At 38.0% G+C, this 25,848-nt stretch overlaps 1 protein-coding gene across 1 annotated transcript in view; it reads right to left on the bottom strand.

The window, feature by feature from the left end:
- Positions 1-25,848, bottom strand: part of CEP192 (centrosomal protein 192) — a 75,743-nt gene that overhangs the window by 9,911 nt on the left and 39,984 nt on the right. Inside the window, exons 30-49 of the mRNA XM_040088477.1 lie at positions 25,498-25,623; positions 24,424-24,558; positions 24,161-24,224; positions 23,364-23,503; positions 23,142-23,234; positions 18,678-18,793; positions 16,989-17,165; positions 15,094-15,184; positions 14,193-14,369; positions 13,198-13,458; positions 12,874-12,983; positions 10,725-10,834; positions 9,411-9,552; positions 8,646-8,818; positions 8,227-8,350; positions 6,376-6,481; positions 4,809-5,013; positions 3,492-3,571; positions 2,583-2,678; positions 977-1,096 (exon numbers count right to left, since the gene is read on the bottom strand). Of these exons, the coding sequence (XP_039944411.1) occupies positions 977-1,096; positions 2,583-2,678; positions 3,492-3,571; positions 4,809-5,013; positions 6,376-6,481; positions 8,227-8,350; positions 8,646-8,818; positions 9,411-9,552; positions 10,725-10,834; positions 12,874-12,983; positions 13,198-13,458; positions 14,193-14,369; positions 15,094-15,184; positions 16,989-17,165; positions 18,678-18,793; positions 23,142-23,234; positions 23,364-23,503; positions 24,161-24,224; positions 24,424-24,558; positions 25,498-25,623 (2,646 nt within the window). The remainder of the gene's footprint in view (positions 1-976; positions 1,097-2,582; positions 2,679-3,491; positions 3,572-4,808; positions 5,014-6,375; positions 6,482-8,226; positions 8,351-8,645; positions 8,819-9,410; positions 9,553-10,724; positions 10,835-12,873; positions 12,984-13,197; positions 13,459-14,192; positions 14,370-15,093; positions 15,185-16,988; positions 17,166-18,677; positions 18,794-23,141; positions 23,235-23,363; positions 23,504-24,160; positions 24,225-24,423; positions 24,559-25,497; positions 25,624-25,848) is intronic.

Here is a 25,848-nt window from a genome sequence, read left to right as displayed (position 1 = left end):
CAGAAGTTATTTAACATAAACATTTTTACAAGTACTCTTTCAACAATTAATTTGGAAAGAACTAGGAGCCTACAAAACAATTGTAAAGTACCTCAGCAAGAAGGATAAGTAAGGTTCTTACTACTGAAGCATGTTTAGTGCTCTAAAGATCCCAAATATTTGTGTGGATTTCTTAGAAAAATTAAGTCAAACCTTCTGAAGAGGACAGCAAAGCATATATAGCAATCATGCCATACTGAATGTACAAAGCTCTTCACATTCAGCTTATTTAACTAATCATTAGAATTGATTCTTCCTTATGGTAATAAATCCCCTGTCTTATGTAAATTCCTCTTGTATAGACGGGATAAAAAGCAAGATAAGGAGAGAGAGCACAGAAAACCATTTGCAACTCACAACCCACACCTTAAAAGTTTGAGCTGAGGAACAACAGGGGAGCAAAAGAGAGCTGACACCCAATTGCTCCCATGTATAAATTTCACAATTATCCCCACCTACATTGTTACTCTGATAAAATACTGAAGTAGGTTTTATTAGAGATATTTATTATATCTTCAAGATGGATATTTGAAAATGCCAAAACTGCACTGAGTTAGGTATTATAGCAAAGGTCAGTTACTTCACTATTTATTTACAAAAATAAAACTGACAAACAAAAAAACCAAAGAAAACTGATAGAAACGTCTTTGTCTACAGAAACAATTCCCCTGGAACATAAATTTGTCTCTACTTTCTCTGAGCTCAATAAAGTTTTCTATCATAAATGGCAAAAGAAAATGCATTATCACATAACAAAGAGGAAGAAGGTGTTTTTGTAACATAAGAAAAAAAACACAATTAACCCCAGCAAAAACACTAGCAGAGTTGAGGTTTTGTCAGAATATAGCAATGTATATATACAAGAGTAGTGTACAGTAAACTCAAGATGATCAAAAATTTGTGCTCAAGAGAGTGTTTGTAGCTTTTATGTACTCACATTTCCAGAAAGCTGCAATTTTAATTTGCATTTCCTACTCGGATTTTCAACTGAGTAATACTCAAGGTCCCAGAACTGGGAGTAATCTCCTCTATCTCTAGGTGAGAAGATTACTGCAACCTACAAAAAAAAAAAAAAAAAAAAAAAAAAGAGAGAGAGAAAAATTTTGCAGAACATTACTAATCTTCAGAATCTTCATAATTTCACCTGTACAAAGTTATGGTTCAGCCAGCACAAAGTTTACACACTACAGAAGACACAGCACACACAGGTGATCTTGCAGAGAACTATACAACTAGCTAGTCCTCCCTTTGCCCACAGGTGCAAAAAATCAGATGAAATATGTTGTGCCAACAATTTTCAACAAAACTTGAGTTCCAATAATCTGCTTTAAGCAAAGCCAGCAAGTGCTGGCACAATTACTTCTGTAAGTAAAACAGAGAGAAAGGGGACCAGGAAGGGGAATATGTGCACCTGAAAAAACTTCCTTCATCTGGCAACTAAGTTGTGAACAACTCAACTCCTCCAGCTGCAAATCTGTAAGCACACTGTGCTACAATTATTGAAGGCCTGAAACTTAAACCAGCTTGCAAGCTATGAATTTGATCATCCCTAAAGGTCACCTATGTAACAAAGGCTTGTCTCCATATAGTGCTGCATCAGGTTAATTCAAGAATAAACCTGCACTGTTTTCAGAACTGAGGTTGAAGGAAGAAGAGAGAGAGCAGCAGATTAGAACAGACCACTACAACTATACCTAATTAGCCAAACATCACATGCACTGCAAAAAACACAGCCAGTCATGATAGCACTGCACCTTATCAGCTCCAGCCTATAGCCTGGCATGCCAATGATGTAAATGTTATTCAAATAGGCCTGAACTAGGATTGCTAAGGCAAATACAATTATTTCAATTCAAATAATGGATTGCAATATTATGAAATTACTATAAAACTGGATGGGAATAAGTTTTTTATTCTTGTAAATAGATAACAAATTGCATCTCTATGGAAATAATATTATAATTATCCATGACAATGAAGAGATAGGTGCTAATGAAGATGAAAAGATAAAACTGGAGTAGCATTGTGAGAGAAGGGGGGAAAAAAGACCCTTACAAACACATTCAGTCTATCCTTGGATGTGCTTTATAATTGTGGTTATGAATCCCTCTACTGGCCAGGAGATAAAATTTTAAGTCAAACAAACCAACTTTAGAAACAGACAACTGTTCTTGAACACGTATAGCAAGAAGATTCAAGGAAGGAAATCAGGTTTTGTAAGAATCCAGAATTATTTACCATTTTCTTCTGGAATTTTACAAAACATTTAAAATACATTTCTGCTTTAAAATAATTTGTCCTTAAAAGCCCACAAACAGTAACACAAACACACCACCACTTTGAAATCAAACTACTTCGATTGTATGAATTCTTAGAATCAACTCTGCTGAATTAAGCTGATACAGACTACCTGATACACTCCAGAACCCAATACTGAAAGGCCAACATTTTACCATTATCAAATAAAAAATTTATTTCTCATTTAAGAACTTATTTGACAATTGAGATACACTAATATGCCTGAAATATTTATAAATGTTTACCTTCTCTTGTCCATGAACTTCGAGAGTACCAGAAACACGGGAAAATCTGAAAGCGGAGTAAGGAACCCTACAAACACAACCACTTCCATTCACATCCTGCAAATAAATTTATGAGTCAGATTCAGAAGGGAAAGGAAACCACACAATACACCCACACACACACCCCCGCTTGCAGAAGCCTGAGGAAAATACACCCAATTAAGCTGCTTTTAAGTGAAGAATTGATATTGACTCCCTAAAAGCAAATTAATAAAGACTGAAACTACAAAATCCACTCACCACAACTACTGACTTACAGTTCAGAGGTGTTACACTGGCTGGAACATGACATACTCAGTCCCATGGGTACTGCTAAGAGTGCTACATAACCTTTTTCATGGTTTCACAATAATAGACCATAATAATAATTCTAGCATAAAATCACAGCACTTCAGACTATCAAAGGGAAGCATTTACAAGTATCACCAGCTAAGCACAGGCAACAGCACTGTAATCAGAATATCCTTGACCTGACTCAAATTTCTACAGAGATATCACGCACAGTGCAATTTCAGCAGCACAAGTCTGGCATTCTGGAGCCAAAAAGAGACACCTGTCTTTCATTTATGCTTGATTACTCAATGCAATTTGGATGATGATACTGTATGAGCACAAGCAAACTCTGTGAAGCAGAAACTGTACACAGAGCACTGAGTGATTCACAGCCAGGGAGCACATTAGGGAGGGAAAAAAGGAGCAAAACATTTCACTGATATGGACAGAGGAAAAAAAAAACTTTGTAGCCAAGGTCATGCTCAAATATATATTCTTTCTTGAGAGGCAGCAGGGAGAGAGAGCACAACAGGAAGAGAGAAGTTAAAATAAAAACCAGGGACTTGCATAAAATTCCCAATGCAAGCATTCACTCACTTTAGTATAGGGTGGTGCGAAAAATGACAAATTCCACTTCAGATTTTCATTACCTTTGTTCTCCATTTCCAGGTAATTCTCTAAAAGACAAATATCAGATGAGCATACTAAACATCTTTGTTCAAGTATCTCTGGCGTAAAGAGTTAAGCAGAAACTATGTTTCTAGATGAACACAAGTTTAGTGGAAACAGTTTTCATTACAACAAATCTCAAGAGCAAACTCAAAGAAAGCACACTGTCATAAAATTTGTAAAAGTTTATATACAAGAAATTTAGACTTCACCAAAAAAAAACCCCGAAAGATATCCAACTCCTTCCCAAGACATTATTTGATCGTCCAGAGACAAAACACTGAGAGTATTCCAGTCTGAGACCAAATAAAAGTTGCACCAAAAAATCTATTTTGTTACTCAACATACATATAAATATGTCTCTTGGCAAGAATTAGTAGGACAAGATCATCTCAGTCTAGAATAGCGCTTAAAGTTACCTGCAGATGTACATTATATAGGAAATTTATAAACACCAAAGTATTATATTACAATCCTTTCATAATTTTAGCAAAAAAGATATAATTGATAAATTAGGCCCTTGAAAGTCCTCAAGTCTGCTGGAAAAAAAAAATTATGTCAGTGGATCACTAAAAAAACCTTCATTACCTAAAAAAGTACTACAAAAAAACCCTGGTATCAAGATAACAGAATGAGAGTTCCATAGAGTTCCTTTGAGACTTGTAAGCTTTACTGGAATTAAAAGTACAGACCAAGCATTTCAGACTCCATTATCTACCCAGTCCTCCTCGATCACTGTGCACCAAGACAAGGAGAGCCAGCCTTGTAGCTGATACTCCTATAGTCTTTAGGAAGAGCATTTATTTCCCTGCTAAACACAGACTGGTCTCCTATCTTACGGGCATGAGGCGCAGATGAGAAATGATCTGCTGTAAAGGTGCTTTGAGCCAAATGAGTTTCGAGTGGACACAGTAACCTTTTAACACTCTCTTTTCCCAGCGTAACTGGCATTCATCATAGTGGCTTAAAAACACAGCAACTGATTTGCCTGTAGGCAAACCTGTCTGTGGAAGAAAAGGTGTGACTATGCTGCATGAGGAGAAAAAAAAAAAGAAAAAAAGAAAAAAAAAAAAGGCATTTCAAACATTTAAAGGCAGAAGTGGGGAACTGGTTATTCACACTTATTAGACTAAGACAACAAAACCAAAGTCAAGACACTAAAGTTCCCAAATGTGCAATACAGTAAACAAAGCCTCTAAACACAAGATACTACAGATGCTATATTTAATAACTAATTCCTCCTACCTGAGCTTTGACCAGGTTTTGTTTTAGGAAAAACAATGGTTTTGTTCTTTATCTCCATTTCTGTTAGAGGGAGCCTGGGGAGAGGCTTTGGCACATCAACAGTAGGATTTTCAGACTGTGGAGTAATTGTATCACATCTTCCACATGGAAAGTCTGATCCAGACACGCTCCGTGTGACAGCCTCTTGAATAAGCACTTTAATAAACTTTTGCACAATTTGGAGAAAAGCAAAGTTTTTAACAGTGAATGGTGATATATTAACAAGTCAAATTATTTAGCTCTATTTCCTTGAGCTGCAAGAGCTTATGTTCAGCTTTACATCTCAACAGAGGAGAGCTCTCATACATTAAATCACTAGATCTTCTCCAATCTCAAAAGTTTAAAGATTCTAGGACAAGTTTAATTTAGGAGAAAAGGAACATTCACTGAAAATTTTCTATCTAGGCATTTTAATTCAACAGGAATAATAATTTCAACTAGTTTAACTGACAACTACAACATTGCCTGTTGCAGATAATGGAAGCAGAGCTGCCTCATTCAGAAGGAGCTATGTGTTCGCTTTTGCTACGTAATTAGAAATTTTTAAAGTTTCAGTTCATGCTAGTAAAATCTTAGCATACTTTTTGCCAATTTGGAGAGGTAGCAAATAAATGACAAAAGCACTATTAACTACCAGATTTCTTATCCTTTTATGGGTTTTGCTACATTGCCTACACTTGTAGATTCCTTAAATCCTTTTCTCATATTGTAGAACATAACATAGTTAACTATGTGCAGTCATCATTTCCTTCTCAACAACTTCCCTGTTGGTTTGGGTTTTTTGAAGGCAGTTTCCAATTCTGTATCATCCCTCACAATTCCCTCCATGCAAAAGGAAAGGAGATACAGTTTTATCCTTTCAGTACCTATTTCTCTCTCCATGCATTGTTACAAATAACCCAAAACACACACTGATAGTAAAAATAAGATAAAAAGTCTCTTTTTTAGGAGGGATTACCAAGGAGTCCTTCTGCTCTTACACAGATAAAAGAAAAACTGTTGGCTTCATAAATTTTATTTCTGTGCCTCAACCTAATCAGGGAAATGTCTTGGATTAAAATCCATGAAGAGGCAGAATCTGTTCTAGATATTCTTTATCACAGACCTGTAATCCAGGAGGTCAAGTTTATCTTAAGGGAGCTCAAAAGGAGCTATGGTGACTTGTCCAATGTCTCTTTTAACTTCTTTTATTTTTTAATATGGTACGGACTACTTTTATGTGTGCACACCTACATATATATTTTTAGCATTTTAGAAAATGATGCATAAGGCACTGGTGGGTGTAATTTTGTTGGAAATTCAGTTAGCATTCACATCATAGTATTTCTTCAGAGATGAATGAACTAAAAAATCTCAGTTTACAAAATGGTATCTCAACTAGTTTTCTTTATGAGAACTTTACAAATTAAAAAGAATAATGGAAGTTGACAGAGCTGCTGACTCAAATCTAAAAGATTTTAACAACTTTATTTGAACTGACAAAGTAAAATAAAAAGTTGCAATCCAAAGGCTCAAGTAAACCACGTACCTTTAATCCATTATCACAATGGATATAGATTAGGCCACTCCAAGGAATTAATGTATGCCTACTGGCAAGGGATGGATTAGGACTCACCAGAATTAGTGTATTGCCCCTAAAAAAAAAAAAAAAAAAATCAACTAGCAGGATTCTCATACTAGAATCACTGTCTACAACATTTGTCACCCAAAAAAGGATGCACTTTTAAGACAGCAGATAGGTGAAGATGCTCTACAACTAGTTAAATTTCAGGTATTCAGACATGCAATATATTAAGCTTTAACAGCCATGGTCCTAGGATCTTCTTTCACCATCACTGAGGAATCAGATCACCTTTCGTGGCCTAACTCAGTTCAAGAATTCTGCAGGCTCCAGCCACCACTGGCCAGAGTATAAAATATTCTGGCTGGCTTTTGTTCTCACAGGTTGACTGCCCTTGGCACTGCAAGGAGATGGTCATGAAAAATAGAAAACCGGGCAAGTGCAGCTTGCTGCGCTTAAGTCCGCTGTTCCCACGGGTCTGCTTCCTACTTGCAGTCCTCTGTTCTTGATCCAAACTACTTACTGGGACCCAAAATGTGAGGATTTTCCAGTGAACACATTTTAAAATTCTACACTGCAAGAAAATTGCTTGCAGAAGGCCTTCCATACCCTCTTTTAAAGAAATCATCTGGACAATCCTGAATTTAGGGTATGAGACACTCAGTATGTCCTTACTTTCACAGCTACTGGAAAGTCATTCATTGTTCCTGCTTTTGGAGACTATTTTTCTTGGCACTGATTGGATCCACAAATGAGTGGCAGACATCTGAGCCCTTCCATGGAACTCTATTTTGTTCTCACTAGTGATGAAGGTTTCCCAGAAATTTACATCTATGTGAATATGAAATTAAGTGTTTAAAATGCAATCAGCATACTTGAAGAGCAAGTATGTTTGGGCAAACATCTTCAAAGTTAAAGCAACTACTGAAATACAATTCTGAAAGCAAAACCTATTTTTTGGTGGAAGACCTTTTTTTTGGTAAGGTAAGAATTGTTTAGTAACAGTCTTAAAGCTGTTCAGAACTGAACCATAGAAAAACACCAGAAATTTAGAAGGGAGAGGTGAGCAGATCTTTCAAGCATAAATGGTGGAAGTCTCTGATGCCATGTGTGAAAAGTCTCATATATAGTGATATTATGACTACTTTTCCAAAAGAACGCTAATCAAGGCACAAGCAAGCTGACACTGGCTTGTCATTATTTTAACACATACAGATACTGAGAAGCCAAAGGTTGAATGGCAAAACCCAGTTTTCTTAAAATAAAAAAAAATCCCAAAATCAAGTTGTGAGGAATATCAGCACATTTGCTAAAGAAAACACTAAGTCCCCAGAAGAGAAGCCTTCTATAAGAGCTGTTATTTTGGAGGTTGTTTCTTGGTTGCGGGAAGGGAAGAAGTGGTTTTTGTTTTTAAACACACAGTTAAATTTTAAACCAAAAACCACTATGAAAAAAGATTTTTAAAGCTTCAGCTTCACTGGCCATTTAGCTCCTTGAAAATTATGAAATAATAATAGTACTTCCAGGCACAGAAAATTCCTGGTATCAAGGTAATTATTCACGTTACATAAGAACATTCCCATTACACATAACTGTAAAAGGATAAGATCCCATAAAAAGCTAGATTGGCATGTTAGTTAACAAAAAGTCTAGACCTTAGAACTAAAATAGTTTCAGGGTACAGTCTGAGCAAACTAAAGTAAATTCCTAAAAACGAAGTAAAATTTGTAAATTAGTTACACACTTAAACTAAAAATGAATTCCTCCAAAACCTCGCCAGACTTTCACACATAAAGGAACTTATGGAAATACACTTACTCTGGTTCAACAGCTCCATGTTGTGGGGTTATAGTAAGGCAGTGAGCTGGCCATGAAAGTTCAAATGTCAACATTCTACTAGAATTGTTGAGAATTTGTACACGTCTAATATCTGCTGCTTCACCTGTAACACAAAAAAAGCTAACACGTAAAAAATGCCCAAGATACAGAGATGCACCAATGAAAATAAAGTATTTTCTGCCCTAATTTTACCTCCACATTACTTTAAAAACTTCATAGGTACACAGTGCATTCTGTATGTATACACAGAGCACATTTCCTCTGATAATTTATCCAAACCAGTGTTCAAATCAAGTCTGCATGAAGATTAATGGCCAACCCACACTTACAAACATCTGATGCAGTACAGTTATCTTAATACTGAAGTGGCTATTTCATTAACTTCAAAAAATACTTACCAACAGAAGGACATGTCAAAGTCAAATATTCAGGTGTAACAGCCCAAGTCTGTTGGGCATCTGATTTATTCTGAACCAGATCCTTATTTTTTGCAGCTAAAGAAGTACCCTGAGGTCCTTTAACAGGAAGAACGTCCAAAGTTGCAGTGGTATGTCTGACAAAGTTCTCAAACCTAAAAATAAGACTACATTAATCAAAAGCAGTACAAAAAATCTGAGTAATTAAAATAGCCTACTCTATTTTTTTAATAGAGTACAATTAAAAGCATCGTACTTTAATAATAATTTTTTCCCAAAATTTTATTATTAAAGGACAATACTTTTTACATGGGCCCTCAATTTAATTCAATTCTCCATTAAGTAAAAAACAATCGAGCAGCTATATTAGGACACAGCTTCTTCACAGAATGTTTGGAAGTGGAAGGTACCATTTAGAACCAGAGGAACTAAAATAAACAATCATCTTCAGAAGATAATATAATTTGAATAAAACATACACAGAGAGAACAAGTGCTGCATAGAGAAATAAGGCAATGCAAGTTGAGATTCACAGCATGCTGTGCAGCACATTCTAGAGATCAGGAGGGACCTGTGGAGATCGCCCGGTCCAACACCCCTGCACAAAGGAGGGTCAGCTACAGGTTTTTAATTTCTTCAGAGATGAAAACTTCACAGCCACTCTGGGCAACCTGTTCCAATGCCTAACCACCCTTACAAGAAAAAACCTAATTACATACATCTAATTAGTAATTATGGTTCCAGTACCTGTCCGATTTCAAATGGGGTCCAGGAGACTGCTGAAAGCCATCCTGATCACAAGTGGAATATCCAACCACAGAAAGGAGAACCTTTTGCATATTTGCATAGAAAAGATGGATATCATTTGTCCCTCGTGGGACATCACATACTAAAAATGAGAAAAATAGAGAAATTCTAGTAAGAAAAATTCCATAATACTCAGAAATTATACCACAGAGATTTAAGATATAGACCTAGTTAATAACGCATCCGCTAAGAAATCCAAGATAATTCCAAAATTACTTCCTGCAAGTTCAGCTATTAGGCATAGCTCAACACTAACATACAACATATAAATCTGAATACACACCAATTTAAAACTTTTTATTATATGGTATAATAAATATTGCATATTAAAAAAATCATATCATATCATTTCCACCTTTATACAAATGCTATATACTAATCTGATTCTATGCCAAATTAGAGTTGGGTTTTACTTTTTTCTCTAACACTGGCTTAACAACTTCAAAGAATATTCCAGAACCCAAGGAATGTTCACTAGGATTTCTCCCCAACTAAGTTGAATGATAAAAAATCTTTACTTCTCCAAGTAAAGACAATATACAATCCACAGGGAAAGAAACAGATCGCATTTATTCAGGTGTAGTAGCCTTACAACAGTAATTCCTTATGTGAATATAACTAGTTCAACAAGAGGGTTTGGCAGTAAATTTGTTCATGACACTTAGGGGATTGAACAGTTGAGGGGGGTGCTTTAAGGGACCCTTTACAATATGTTGTATTCTTACTAATGCATTCCTTACTAACAAGCAGAAGAAAAAACTATTAAATTTAGGGAGGAAGAAAAATATATATTTTGGTATCAGCCAAGTCATCTGCCTTTTAATTTTCAAACATATCTGTGTACAGCAAACTGAATCTTTCTCAACAGTTAATAAGGTGAATACTTTCCAAATAAAGTCAGCATTTTTAACGCTATAATATTTACAGACTGGGGTTTCCTGTTGCTAGGAGAAAAGTACAGAAAATAATTTAAATAAAGAGATGCTGAATGAAAAAAGGCAAATTCTGTTGTGATGGGTTTACCCTGGCTCGATGCCAGGAGCCCACCAAAGCTATTCTATCACACTCCTCCTCAGCTGGACTGGGGAAAGAAAATACAACAAAGCTTTGCCCAATACACCTGTCCAGATTCAGAATTTTTCTTCTATATTTATTAAAAAAAATAGTGAAGTAGTAACTAGGATGCAAGCCAAAAGCACATTTGCCACACAAAAACAAGTATTATATTTTTCTTTTAAGAAGTCGTAGTCTTACCTTCTGTCACAAGCTGCTCCCCTTGAAATTCTTCATCAAATACAGCATTTCTCAATAAGTTGTTTTCTGGAATTATGTGTTTTTCTACCTCAGGTTTATACATCACAGCTCTGTTAGAGATAAACAGGAGTCATTAAATTAAACAAAATACTAGAAACAACAAATAGAAAAGATTGATAAGAATCATAAGAATACAGCATAATTTTCACTTCATCATTTCTTGACTACACCAAGCCCAAATCTGGGAGCATTCATTTAAAACTGAAGTCTTTTCACAGTCTTAAAATGGTTAAAGAAATACCTACTCTATTGCTGCAGAGTAAAAGGAAACACTGAAATAATGGTTACCATATGTTTGTCTTCCCATACTTGTTCTCTGCTGTCAGTCACACCTACCTAGATTTTTGATAAGTACGTCAGGCATCTGAGTGATGTCTCAATCACCACAGGAAGCAGGAGAATGCTATTTTGGTTACAAGTGAAAGCCTTTTGAGAGGAAAAATTGACTAGTCAATGTCAGAGTTGGCAGCAGGTGCCAGCCAACAGCAGGAACACAGAGCCAAGGAGTATGACTGTCAACAGAATTGAAGAGACTGGGAGGCACAGGGATAGAAATAGTCCTGGGAAAAATGGGAAGCTACAGGTCAGCAAGAGGAAGTCTGGCACTGAGGTAAGGTCACAGCCATGGAGAAGGAAAGAATACCTGAGCACTACTAACTCTCAGGTCTAAGCTATCTACTGGGCTGCTGACTATATATAAATTTGGAGTAAGGAGATTGGGGTACAAGCTGGCAGATGAGGCAGAGTACTCATTTCACATTCCTGCCCCTAAGTCCCAAATCATGTTCTCATTCTAGTGTACAGAATGGGGTTGGACTGGCTTAAAGAACTCAGTCATTGCAAGAAATGCACATCTCTTTCAGGTTATCAAGGGAGATTTCAGAGAACCTCCCATCAAGGAACAACCAGCTAGATAACTATTTTCAAGAACAACATGCCAGCCTGCTGACTAATAGAATCAACAAGTAATTTTGCAAACATGACAACATCCAGAATCTAAATTTAAGAAGTTTCAAATAATACCTATGTAGTTGTATTAAACTTCTAGGTGGGTTTTCTGTTGATGTGTAGACCAACTTAAAAGGCTGAAGAGCCTTTTAAGGAGGATTTTAAGGTGGTGAGCATTGCCTCACAATTCATGCAAAAAAAATTAGGAACAAGCATCTTCTAAGATATCTAAAATAAGCCAGTTTCCTATAAAGGTCAGGATCTCAGCTATCCCATGAGCTTTTTATTCAAAGTCATGCAGTTAAATTCAACCGCATTTAACACTTCATTTGGATAAGAATATCCACAATGACCTCCACACATTGTCAGGCAATGGCACTTAAAAGCAATAACGAAATAATGTTGTTTTGAAGTTTTGCACTGAATTATGATCATCAGCACCTTAGTGCTCTACCTAGCCTTAATATTCTGCATTACACTATACCCCATGGACAGTCACAAGTGCCACTTACGTCACTGAAAGCAGAGTACGCCATATCTGTGCATTTGAGTGATACAAAATGAAATGCAGAATAAAACAGCCACTATTCAAGATCAACAAGGTATTTTCAACAAGTTTTCTTACTGTGTCATGAGCATATGTGAATGTTATTTTTCTCATATACACATCCACTCAAACACATTCTTTGTCAACAGAATTCAGCAAACCAAGACATGAACCTTGTTTGAAACTTCATACTTGTGGATTTCAGTACTATTCTTTTCATGAGCCTTTTCTTTAAAAATTAAAGACATATTAGAAAGAGAGATACCAAGACAGAATACAGATCTCCTTCGATACAAAAAAGAAGGCATTTCCCCAAAACCCAACACACTTGAATTTTAAAAAGTTAAAATAGACTAAAATTCTTGACTAGGACTGCAGCTACAGTATATACAGTAAGCAAAGCCATAAATGAACAAACCCCCATGAACAACTTACAGATGCAAGGCTTAATAAATCTCTACACATCATCATCATCTTTTAGCTTGTTTTTTCTCATTTTGGAAACATGTTAAAACCACACTTGCAGCAGCACATACCCTTAGCTTCAACTTCTTATTAAACATCTGTCTATTACAATAGCAAAGCACATCTTACCTGCGATACTGCTGCCTAGAAACTTCATCTCCCCAAAAAAAGCATACTGTCGATACCAACATGCTTGGATGGAAGTTCTTTTCTGTTGGATTCCATGTTACAGTAATCACCTGATAAAGTAAATAGACAACATACTGAGGGGAAAGAAAATCTTATTGTTTGTATTAATGTTTGGAATATAAGTCAACAGATAACTACAATACAAGTAAAACAGGACATAACAAAAACCAGGAGAGATTTTAATAAAGAACTAGTAAGACATTTTCATTGATGACATTTAATTTAAATTCATAAAATTTACTCAGAAAAAAGCACTGTACTTACTTCATGTGTTCCTTCTCTTAGTACAAACTTCTCTGGAGACAGTGTCATAACCTGAGGATCCATCATTGTTTTTGTCTGCAGGTTTCCCAAGCACAGCGCTTTAACATAGGCAGCACGGGAACCTGTGTTTCTCACGTGGAAGGAAGCTTTCTGTAATCTTGCAGACGACGACCCTTCCAGTGTAACCATGAAGCTATCTGACAACTTTTTCACATTTTCTAAAATGATATTGCTTGTTCCTCCATATCCAGATAACGGTATCTGGGAAAGAAAGAAAAGAAAGAAAAGAAAGAAAAGAAAGAAAATAAATAAAAGAAAGAAATAAAGAAAGAAAGAAAGAAAGAAAGAAAGAAAGAAAAGAAAGAAAAGAAAGAAAAGAAAGAAAAGAAAGAAAAGAAAGAAAAGAAAGAAAAGAAAGAAAAGAAAGAAAAGAAAGAAAAGAAAGAAAAGAAAGAAAAGAAAGAAAAGAAAGAAAAGAAAGAAAAGAAAGAAAAGAAAGAAAGAACAAAAAACAGTACTTCAAATGAAAAAAAGCTTCTCAGTAAAAAAAAATTATGCTCAACTATGGTAAACTATATAAAGAGTTACAGAAGAAAACAAATGAAAATGTTAAAAATGTGAACTGAAAAGAAATAGAAAAGTCTGAATTTACTCAATCATTTTCAAGTTCTATTTCCAAGTTTCTTTAAGACCTACCTATAGAACAAGACAAGTTCAGATTTTTTAACACTTTTAGAGTTAAGATCTTAGGCTACTTTTAATATAGTACATGAAATATTTCATCCTTTACGAAGGAAAGAATTGCATGCAAAATTGATACTAATGTTCAAAGCATAAAATTTAGTGTCCACATGACTTTAACAAGTATACAGATGCCCATAATGTGTATCTTGAATTTTTAGGTTTTTGACAGAAATAGCTGTTCAGTGCTAGGTTTTCAATAATTACAAAAAAAGTACATCTAAAATTATTAGAACTTATGTTGGGACTCTTACAGTAAACTTAATTCCTGGCTTTGATTGAATCCCCAGCTGTTTGATTTCCAGCTTTGCGAAGCAGCAAGTTACTCGAGTGGGTGTAAACATCAGGTATATGTTTGTATCCTCCTTGGGACGCATTTTGAGTTCCCAATTACTGGTTAAGCGTTTTTCTGACCCAAATATACTTTGTAGCTATAAAAACAAAGACAAAAGAACTGAATGACTACAACAGGAAAAAAAACCAAAGCAGCAAAACTTGCTACACTTGGAAGGAAGAATTAACTTCTTTGAACGCCACATTACCTTCTTTGACAATGGCATATTTAAAGTTTCAATGCTTAATATGCAATGAAAAAGACAAAGTCCAAAATACTTTATATTCCCATGAATGAACACTTCGATGCCTCTCAGTTTAGACAGACTTTTTTTGGCCTCAATCCCCAACCTGTCAAGGCTGAACTTTACCAGCACTACATTAATTCCCTGTCAGTATAAGATTTTAGATTTTAAAAATATGAACATTTGAGGGGGAAAAGGGGATATAAGTCACTGCAGGTTACATAACAAAAAGACCCATTAGCCACGGTAATTCCAAAAGGCTAATTCCAGTTTTTCTACCCTCATCTAGATTCCCTCCTGCAAGAAGGGCCACTGATGGATCACCCCACCAAGTACTGACTCTGTTGTGATACAGCAGCTTGGAGAGCTGTAAATTGAGCTCCAGTTTGCTGCAGCACCCCTATTTCAGTGTTGCCCAAGGATGCCAGTGTAGCTTGAGCTCTGCTACCACAGTCATCTTGGCAGTCTCAAAACAAATACACAGCATGCTAACACTTCAAGGCAAAACCATTTTCATTATAAACATAGCCCCTGGTAACAGTCATAAACACTAAAGAGAAATTTTAATGACAGGCACCTGAAAGGAGTCTTGATCCTGGCCTCTTATCAACAATCTCAAATGCTGGGTCACAGATGGAGAGTCATTTCTTAGAATTAACTTCTTCTGTCTGAAAATATGTTCAGTTAGATTTTACAGCATGTACAAATTAACTGCATAGATTAATTCACAGAAACAATGGAACCGGGACAGTCAAATTTGAAGTGATTTAATGGTAAAAAAAAATCACCTCTTGGAACAATAGAATATTTTTAATAGAAAGCTATTTCTGTAATGTCAAACTTACACATCCAACAGTGTTATACACCACAACACACAAAACTCATATAGCAAAACAATCCCCAAATATATATATATTAATATCTATCTTTTCTGAAGTTCAAGTACTGTACTTAACAGCCTGAACTTTAAAAGAAACCAGCAATTTTATCAACAGAAAACCTCCTTAAAAATCCCCACTTCAGGACAGTTATGATGAGATTATTCAGAGATACTTAGTTATGCAGAAACAAAGTCTTTTGAGTAGTCTGGCCCAGATTCATGGAACAGTTGTAAAGAACTAAATTCAGGATAATTTTTCCTTTTCATGTACTTCTCAATGTAATAGTAACACAGAAAGTTACGGCCACTTGACAGAATCAGGTTGAACGAATGTTTTTTTTTTTTTTTTTGCGATTCATCCTAGCATTGACCAGGCTTCTGGTACTCGGGGCTTTCCTCAGCAGAGGTAGGAAACATCTCCAGCAAGAGTCTTTGTCATTTTAACAAGTCAAAAAACATTGACAGATGAATTTGACAAGCCCTAAAACTGGTACAACGTAAGAGAATAGATCACGTGGCTAGAATCAAAGAGGAGGACAGAAAGAGGAAAAACCTCTCTCAATCAACACTGGCAGACACTCTTTTGTACTCTGCTGAAACAGAATTACAGAAATAATTTCAGCTTCCTAAAACCAGGGGTTCATTACAACTGTTTTACAGGAGGAAAAGCAAATAAAAAGATAGCAGCATACAGGAAAGAAGCAGTAATTCCCAAACACCAAATACCCAAAACTACTGTTAGAAGCACACTACCTTAACGAACCAGAAAAACAGAAATGCAGCTATCAGAAACAGCTCTTGTCTACAAACATGGACTGATTTTAAACCACCAGGAACATCATTAGATTCCTCAAAAAGTTCAGTATCAACCAACAGTGGATTAGTCCTTCAAGTAATAATTACTGTAAGTTCAGAGATCTGCAAAACTCGCAGATTTTACATATAAAGGAAGCAAACAATATCCTAACGATTATGAAAAGCTTCACTAAAGCATAAAATACCAAACCTGTAAACTTGAAACTAAAAAGCTGTGGACAAGAAGTAGCCTGAAGCATAAAGTAATTTATAATTAGGAACAAAACAGATTCTCCATCACTAAAAGTTTTAACACTGAAACACATTCAAATCAGTTAAGGGATGTTCAACAGTTTATGCTATTCAGATGGTCAAATTACACTACACAGACTGGATTCTGTTTGTTGTAATGGTGAGATGAAGCATAATTAATCTCTAGCAAGAGATGGGTATCAAAAGAACCAAAAGAATTATTCTATCAACTCAATTGAAAAGTAATTTTCTCCTCAGTTCTACTTGCATGACATATAAAATGTAGAGAACCAGATATTCCAATCATTAACTGAGGAGTCCTCGAGAATACACAAAGCTCAAGCAAGATCAGTTTGTTTTGGTAACAAACTTGTTACTTGTTCTTGCACAAGAAAAATAATTGTAATATACTGCTTCTTTCACTTGAGGCATAGAATAGAGCACTGCAAATAATCAACGTGAATAGGAAATTTTACTTCAATTAAGTGCAATATGAAATATTTAACTTGATATTCTATATGAAGGGCTGTCCAACTTATACTTACCCTGATGATCCAAGTGATACTGCTCCCCAAGCAATGAACTGCTTGTTGGAGAGGATGGGGGGAATGTCTGAGCACTCAGCTGCTGTAAACACATGTCTGTTTGTCCCAGATTCTACATCACCTTTTATCATCACTTCAAACTGAGGCCCAGATGGCAGCACGAGGATTTTCAAAATACTTTTAAAATAAATAAATAAATTTAAGTTCCACAACAGAATGAGATTAGCTGATAAAAATCAAAACATAACTGAAACAATATTAGATAGGCATTTTTAAAACTACCTTCTTGAGGGGAAAACACAAATACTTCTTTTTATTTTATGACAAAGGCCAGCTTCAGGCACAGCCCTAAATTTAAATCCTTTGGGCTGTAAAATACACATGCCACATGTACCTTACACAATCTTCTGAAGTATTTATCTGGAAATGATTCAGAAAAATATTTCAGAGACTACAGCTCAGAAAAATATTTTTTGTCCATACCGTTTTCTAATTATTCTGACAGACTAATTTTAGAAAGAAACAAAGTCTGGTTGTAAATTAAAGACATGCCTTCTGAATGCCACGAGAAATTTCACTGAATTTTTACAGGTGTGAGATATCCAGGAGCATCAAGGAAGGAAATCTAGCTTTTAAATAATAGCCTGAATTATTTGCTATAGCACAGACAGACTTCAAGTCAAGAAACAAAATTCAAGAACCTCCATTCTGGCCATTAGTGAATCCCTATGATGCCTGCTGACAAAGCACTGAATCCCATCTGCAGGGAACGGGGACCCTTGTTACTGCCTCAGTTAGTTTATTAGTCTTTTGGCAGCATTTTGACCTAGACTACAAAGTTTCCAATCCTGAGCACCTCAAGCCTGTAAAAATTCAACCTATCCAATAGGATCATACTGTCACTAGCACAGAACTTCTCATTGTTTAATTTAAATGCACTGGGGAGGCCTGGTTAAGCTAGCTAGTGAAATTGAACATATATTGAAGATACTCCTTTGTCCATTCTTGCTCAAACACAGCAGAAACTGGAAATCATGTAAAAAGAGGAAAGGCTGCTGTGGAGAAATGAGTCAGATCCCTGTCACTGCCAAAAAGCCTCACATGACATCTTAATTGTCACTTGAACCAATCAAGTTTGTTTTGCAGAATAAAGTTCAACAGGCGCTAATGAGCAAAACTCTGAATGCTTCCTCCATCTGCAAAAGGACCACGAACATTAGTGCTGTACAGAACAAACTTTTATCTGATTACAGCAGACAAATGAACACTTATGATCCTGATCCCTTCTTGAGTTTTTTCACATGTAAAATAGAAATAATATTTCCCTTGCCTCAGCAGAGAGAGAAAGAGGGAAGGCTGCTGAAGGTATTTTGAAGCTTTGTGGTACTTTAGAAATAGCTACCATATAAAGAGCCTCAGGGACTTATTCTGTTTATTTAGACTAAACAAGTCTTAGAATATTTCTTGATGGGAAATATTATCTATTCATTCTGCTATACACACCTGAAGAGGCAGATAATCTATAGAAAAGGTGAACCTCAACAAAAATCCTTCTGTAATGGATGAGAACTCTCATGAAAACAACTGAAGACAAAGACTCTCGTATGGGTAAAACTTTCTATTTGTTCATTAACTTAAGGACAAAAGAAGCTCAGTTTAACACATGCAGCACAGAATCAGTCATATTACCTTTCTGCAGTTGTTGTGCTTTTCGGAAAAAAGTAGACAGTCACTACTTTTTCTTCTCCAGGAAAAAGGAAAAGGTCCTCAGGTTCAACAGCAAAGCAGCAGTCATGATCTGATGTCTGAAAGCAGGCAAGGGCAAAAAGGAGGGTTAGTTATCTATTTTAAGGGATTAAACATTTCTACAACATGTAATACAATATGGTTGTGCATCTATTGTACACGCAGTTTAGACAATTTGAATACATCTGGAGTCTTCAAAACTTTATCAATTAGCACCCAGTATCATCACTTAATGTGGCATTTGTGATAGTAGTTCTATATCCTATTTCCATGGTCTCTGATCCTAGAAATGATGGGCTAACAAACCTCTTTTTCTAAAATGGAACCAACTGCTCCTTCTGTTGACTTTGGAATGCAAGTTTCAAATGTGTTTAGTTATCTTTCAGTCTGGAACCATATTTTCCATGGATTGTCAAAAAGGTCAAGTAAAGACATTGCATGTCTGAAAAGAACTCACTTTCAGCTGGCAAGACATACACTAACAACAAATGCAGTTTTGTTAGAAAATACAGATGTTTCCAAATGCTAAGTCATCTTTGCCTTAAGCAGGCTTTACTCTACCAGGTAACACCTGCTGTGCAGCACAGGCTTCACTACTTTTACATATAACTAATCTTTAAGATAAAATTTAGTAAAAATCATAACGATATGTTTGTTATTAAAAATAAAATGGAAGTTGAGCAAAAGAATACTCAATATGTGTTTTGGTTCTTTTGAGAGACCCAGATGACCATCGATGGCAAAAGGCACAGAGCCTGCTCCCTTGCTGGGGGGTATCACAGCTTTATTCTGGGGTCCTGCCCCCGCCGGCCAGAGCTCTTACTTAGCTCCTGTCCCATCCCTGCCGGTAACAGAGAGCGATGCCCTGCCCGTCCTGGAGCTTTCCCCCGGGGGGACGGGCCCAGAGGCAGGGACAAGACACCGCCCGATCAGGGATAAGGCGGGAGTGGAACAGAGTTGGGTTACATTCCAGTGTGGGGGATGGGTGCGGCCGAGCAGGGACAAACCACAGTATACAGTTTCCACAGGGGACACGAGATACAATAGAAAAACATTACAAACCCCAATATAAAAATGAAACACAATATAAACCAAATTAATGCGCTACGACACATCCCTCTTTCTTATTAAATTGAGAAGGAGGAAGGCTCAGTCCGTGGGAGATGTTCAGAGTTCGGACCTTGAGTACCTTTAAAGTTGCAGAAGAAAAAAATGACCTTTAGTGCAAACAAACTGTCCAGAAAAACACTGTTAAGGGATAATTAGGAGAGGGTTCGGCATTTTCTTCTCCTCCAGGCAGTGCTGGCCACTTGTGGGCCCTCTGCAGGTGGCTTTGCAGTTTCAGGGATGAAAGGTTTCACCCACTCAGCTGGGACCCACTTGAGATCTGGGGGAGTGGACACATGGGCGTACCCACGGCCCCAGGTGACCAGAGCATGAGGACTTTTTGTTTCTCTGGTCACTGAATCCTTTACTATCACATCTGGTGACTTTTGCTGAAAGGCAGAACTGGTTAAAGCAGGATTAGTTAATGCAACATTTACATTTTCCAGTTTTTTCTTCCCCGTCCTCGGACTTGCCCCATTTATGTCAGCACACTGGGCAAGCCCGCTTTTAGTTTTTTGAAAAATTCCTTTTGGGCCCACGAGAACCCCCGCCCCCATCATCCCGAAAGTCCAGTAATTGTCTCTATAAAGGGCATTGAGATGCCCAATGTCCAGCCTGATCGCACAGGAGACATGTTGTTCTTCTCTTGGGCGGTGGCACAGGTGCAGGAGGCACGGTGTCTACAACAGCAGCTTTTTGTGATGGCTTGATTCTGGAACTGTGGCTTTGGTGAGCTGGTTATGAAGGGAACCTTCCTGGCACACACCTGGAGCATGTCATGTAAAGCTGGAGCCGGTTCCATGGACAGGCTGAGGATAGCTGCCTTTTTGTTTGCATTAGTCAGCACCATTTCCTCCAGGACCTGTTCCTGGGCTCCTTCCTCCTTAACCTGTAACTCGATAGCACTGGTTAATTGCTCCACAAATGCTACAAAAGCATTCCATCTGATGGAAGTAAAGGAATTTCCTGAGCCTGCTTGAGGGCTGAGACACATTCACCATCACCACATAGATGTTCTAATTGAATTGGGAAACTATTATTATCAACAGCCATTTCAGGATTTTGCCAAAGCTCCGGAAGTAAATCTCTTCGAAGGTCAAAGGGAACCGCAGGATTCCCTGTTAAATTCGCTTTTAAACGATTGCAGAAGTATTCACTTTCATATGCAAATTTGGCCTGAGCTTTGCATAAATCCTGAATCGCTTGTTGGGGGAAGGGATCCCAATAACCACGGATAACACCCCCTCTTTTTGACTGTTGATATGTGAAAGGGGTGGCAGAAAAGCCGGGATCGCTTCCTGCCTCCAGGTTCCTGGCTCCCCCCCGACTCCCCTTCTGGGCGTGGGAACCGGGACTGTGGGCGGGGAAACCGTGGGAACCAGGGGCAGGGAGGGGCTGGAGGCTTGAGTCACACGGGGAGGAGTCGGAGGGCGGAGGTTTGAGGGTAGGGGGCAGAGTCAGAGGAGAGGGACGTGCCAGGGGCGGCACCAAAGGGAAGGAGGGGTCTGGGGAGAGGAAGGGATTGCGAAAGGGATTGTGGGAAGGAGGGACAGACAAAGAGAGAGGCTCCTCCTGGCTCTAGAGCACATGGCTTAGGCCATTTTGAACACAGGAGTCCCCTCCATCTTGTGATCCCCCCACAGAACTGAGACCAGCCTGGGGATCACTAAGATGGGAGGTTTGAGCACCCGAACTGTCTGCGAAAGTACAAACTGGGGAAAATCCACGAAGAACTGGCTTTTTTTTCATTTTGCTTTTGCAATGCAAACTTAATTTTTAAGCTATAAAAATCAAAATTTGCATTTTCTTTAATATTAGAGGAGCCAGATTCAGCTATTTTATTTGCAACAGCTTCCCAAAATTCCAGGAAGCTTATTTGCTCTAATGATACATGTGGAAACTGAGAAAACAACCAGCAAATTAATTTTTTCAACTGTTTCTTTGAACAATGGGTCTTCCCATCATCCAAGGCACTTAAAATTTGATAATAGATTCTTTTTTTAGATACAGACAGCCTAGCACTCATTTTTGGCTCAGATTTTAAGCTTCTGTGTCCCCTTTAACTGTGACACCGAAAGGAAAAAACCTCGCTGGAAAGAAAAAAAAAATAAAGCCGAAGGGGAAACAGTTACCTTTTCCACCCCCCTCCTGCTGTCGAAAGAAGCGTGCTATTAAAGCACTTCTAAGGTTTACTCTGAAAGCAAAAACCTTCCCCCAAAGGAAAAACTCCTTTTCCCTGAGGAACACCGCCTCTGAAAAAGATTTTCCCTTTGATCCCAAAGTGATAATATTTACCAAAAATACAGCATTCAGACAAATCTTTCCTTTCTTTCCCAATCACTCCTTTTGCCTGAGACTGAGCCTTTTGGTGCAAAAAGAGCTTCCAGTCTCGGTTCCCAGGGTCAGCTTTCCACAAACGTGGTCACCTTCTCTGGGAGCAGCTTGCCGTTCGGGGGGCTTCTTTGCAGCACTCCAATGGTTTTTTTAAGTCCAAAGGAAAAAACTACAGCCCTGGCCTGGGGAGTCCTGTGTTTTGGAGACTCCACAGCGAACGCCAAGCCTGACAGGTCTGTCTCTGCGTGGGTGGGCTGCATTTCAGGACCCATGTGCGTGCGTGAGGTTCCTCGGCCACGTGCTCCACGCGTGGTTCTTCCAGATTTCTGGGAGCCCCCTGTGGCTTCGAGCCGCACATTTAGGCACCAGATGTTGCGGTTCTTTTGAGAGACCCAGACGACCGTCAATGGCAAAAGGCACAGAGCCTGCTCCCTCGCCGGGGGGATATCACAGCTTTATTCTGGGGTCCTGCCCCCGCCAGCTGGAGCTCTTACTTAGCTCCTGTCCTGTCCCTGCCGGTGACAGAGAGAGCGACGGCCTGCCCGTCCCAGGGCTTTTTCCCTGGGGGGACGGGCCCAGAGGCAGGGACAAGCCACTGCCCGATCAGGGATAAGGCGGGAGTGGAACAGAGCTGGGTTACATTCCAGTGTGGGGGATGGGCGCAGCCAAGCAGGAACAAACCACGGGATACAGTTTCCGAGGGGGACACAGGATACAATAGAAAAACATTACAAACTGCAATATAAAAATGAAACACAATATAAACCCAACTAATACGCTACCACAAATACGCTCTTTCTGAAAAAAGCAAGCTAATCTCTTTGCCATCTTTCATTGCCTTTACTTAAACTTGTAAAACTTTTGTTAAACCACAAAGCTGAGCTAAAATCCCAAGGCTCAGCTCTAGCTTCAGTACAATATGAACAGCACAAAAATCATGATTTCAAGAGGGAAAAGCCAACCTACCTTAACTTGTAAATGCACACTAATGTTTCCAGCATTTTCCAATGGCAGCTGCTGCTTGACTGTTGAACCCACACTAGTAGACAGATGTATTTTCTGTAAAAATTAAGTAACTGTATGTTTATATAAATACATACATAATAAAACCAAACATTACAAAAGTAGGCTAGGAGAAGCAAACTGTTCTTGAAATACAGTTTGTAAATACAGGTTTGTAACACAAACCTGTAAGTGCTTTGGCGTAAGTATCCTTGCTCTTCCAGCTCTTGCTCTGAGAGAAATACTTTTAATCACAGTGCTAGGTCCTGGACTATCCACTTCCACATCCACTCTTGCCAGGAGCTCCTCTGCTGGGCCCAAGGAATCTAGGAACAATTTCGTGAGTAGCAAAAGCAAGCAAATCTGCCAACATGGATGTACATCTCACTTCAGCTGCTCTTCAATCTTAACATATTCATGTGGTGATAATAACAGAAGCTCTCCCTTTACTCCTGCAATATTTTTTCCCTCTTTTAAATAGTCTCACAGGACCTTATTTGAGAGTTTTACCTTTTTAATCAAATGTGACTGAAATTGTCACTAATCCGAACAAAAAACCCCATCCTACCACACCAGCCAAACTAGTTGATACATGTACTATTTTCTATTCAGGAAGCCAGAACAATTCAAATCTGTTCAATTTTCTTCAAATCTATTATCTATTTTGCAATTAATGCAATGTAATCTTAAGTGATGGTTTAATTCCCTCATTAAAACGAGTCAACATAAATTCCAGGCATCTTGCACTACAAACTTTGTACAGATTCGTACTTAAGTAAAAATGTCCCTGGTAATATATAAAGGATTAAGACGTAGAGGTATTCTGCCTCCTACAGTTACTAAAAATAACTACAACACCTGAAATATTAGTGCACACAAACCGAACATGGTTTCAAGTTTGCAGCCTGTTCCTGCAATTCTAACACATGTATACATTAAAAGTTAAATCTGTTTTAGCTGAAAAGAAAATCAAGTTACTTTACCTGAACAAGATATTTGTTTCTTAGGTGCATGGAACAGAACCCAAACTGTTAAAGCTTCAGGATCCTGAAAATGAAGTTGGTTGACTCACTTTATTGAAGAGAAAAAAATATTGAGAGGAGAAAACAAACAAACAAAACACCCACAAAACCTAAACATGCAAAAGGTGCACTACCCAAAAATCATTACTGTGAACTCAAATATTCAGCACTGTCATTTCAGACGGCAAGTAAAATGAAGAATCAGCCAACTACAAACTACTCACTTGCCCATCATAGCTTGCATGTATCACGTGATTTAGAACTGATGGAGCTGCTGTTTGAGAAACTGCATCCCTTTGCTCATTAGAAGTATTAACAGGTTCCTTGGAAAAGGTGAAGCACCGCCAGGCTACTGCATTCTGTCAAAAAAAAAAATTACAAGTATTAAATCTATTATTGTCACTAACAGCAATGCTGACAAAGCTGAGAAATTCAAGACAAGTTTTGAAATTAGGCTGTAGTTTTGGTAAGCATATGATAGTCCAGCAAACCCTCTAAAAGTAACAGGAAATCCTTCTGCAGCAAAAAGAGACAAACAGAGTCTGGATAGCTTTAGTCTTTAAGAAGTTTGGCTCTTCAAGACCAAACATCACCAGTCCGCAAGAGAACCTGATCCACCTTAACATAAGGCCAGTCCTTTCTTGTTCCCCTGCATAAGGACACAAGGCCAGCTCTCCCCACAGCACAAATCAGCAAGTCAGCCCAGCCTGGTCAAAAAAGTGCAAACTGCACTGCCAGAGATGCAGAGAGGACCACACTGTAGCCACTCAGACAGGCTATTACCTAGTGGGAGACAAAGCAGATAGAGAGAAGAGTCCCACTCTTGTTCCTGCAGAGGAAGACGGAGTATGTTAAATTTGCTGGCAGCAAGCTTGGCTGCTTGTTTCAACAGTCAGCTGTTCCATTCGAACAGTGTCTTCAGCTTCTCAGGGAGAAAAGGGAAGCTTCCAGCTTCCTCAGCTTCTCAAAGGGAAAGTTTAGGTAGCACAACCCTTTTCCTATCTGCTGTCCTGTGCTATCAAAGCAAGCACCAGAGGCAGAATCCCATGGCTAACCTATAAAAAGTAACCAACAGACATGAAACAAAACACCACCCACCTATCCCAAAAGCATTTTTGTTGGTACCATTACAGCAGAATCAGATTACCACCCTGCAAAATACATTTATTTCCCGACTAACAAAAGATTTCTTGGGAACCTTACATCTGGGGTCCAAGATATATCTCTTAATGATATGCAACATAAAATTCAGTATCACGAGATGTTAACTCTCATATACAGAAGTTTACTGTACTTACTGCATTAATAATAAGTCTAACTGGCACAAAAGCGTGGGTTTTGTTGATGAGTTTTAGGGGAAGAGCCTTCCAACTGCCAAAAGGCAAGTCACCAAAATCCAGGCAATCTCCTTTTCCTGTTTTCACCTGGTTTTAAAACAAAGCAGAACTTAGAAGAAATGAAAACCTTCAAAACACACTACTCCACAAAAGTACCAGGAAAGGATGTTACTCCCCTATTCCATCCTCTTAACTCTATATCCAGCAGGGGTAGTACGAGTCTCAGAATCATGTTTTCTTTGATATTAGAAGGGGTTACAGCCAATTGGCTATCTCCCATGCACTTTGCCTCAATCAATTAAGCCAATCTTT

This window comes from Hirundo rustica, chromosome 1 (genome assembly GCF_015227805.2).
Source record: "Hirundo rustica isolate bHirRus1 chromosome 1, bHirRus1.pri.v3, whole genome shotgun sequence".
Taxonomy (NCBI): Eukaryota; Metazoa; Chordata; class Aves; order Passeriformes; family Hirundinidae; genus Hirundo; species Hirundo rustica.
Note: the sequence above shows the minus strand (reverse complement) of the source record. Positions and strands in the feature narration are given on the sequence as shown.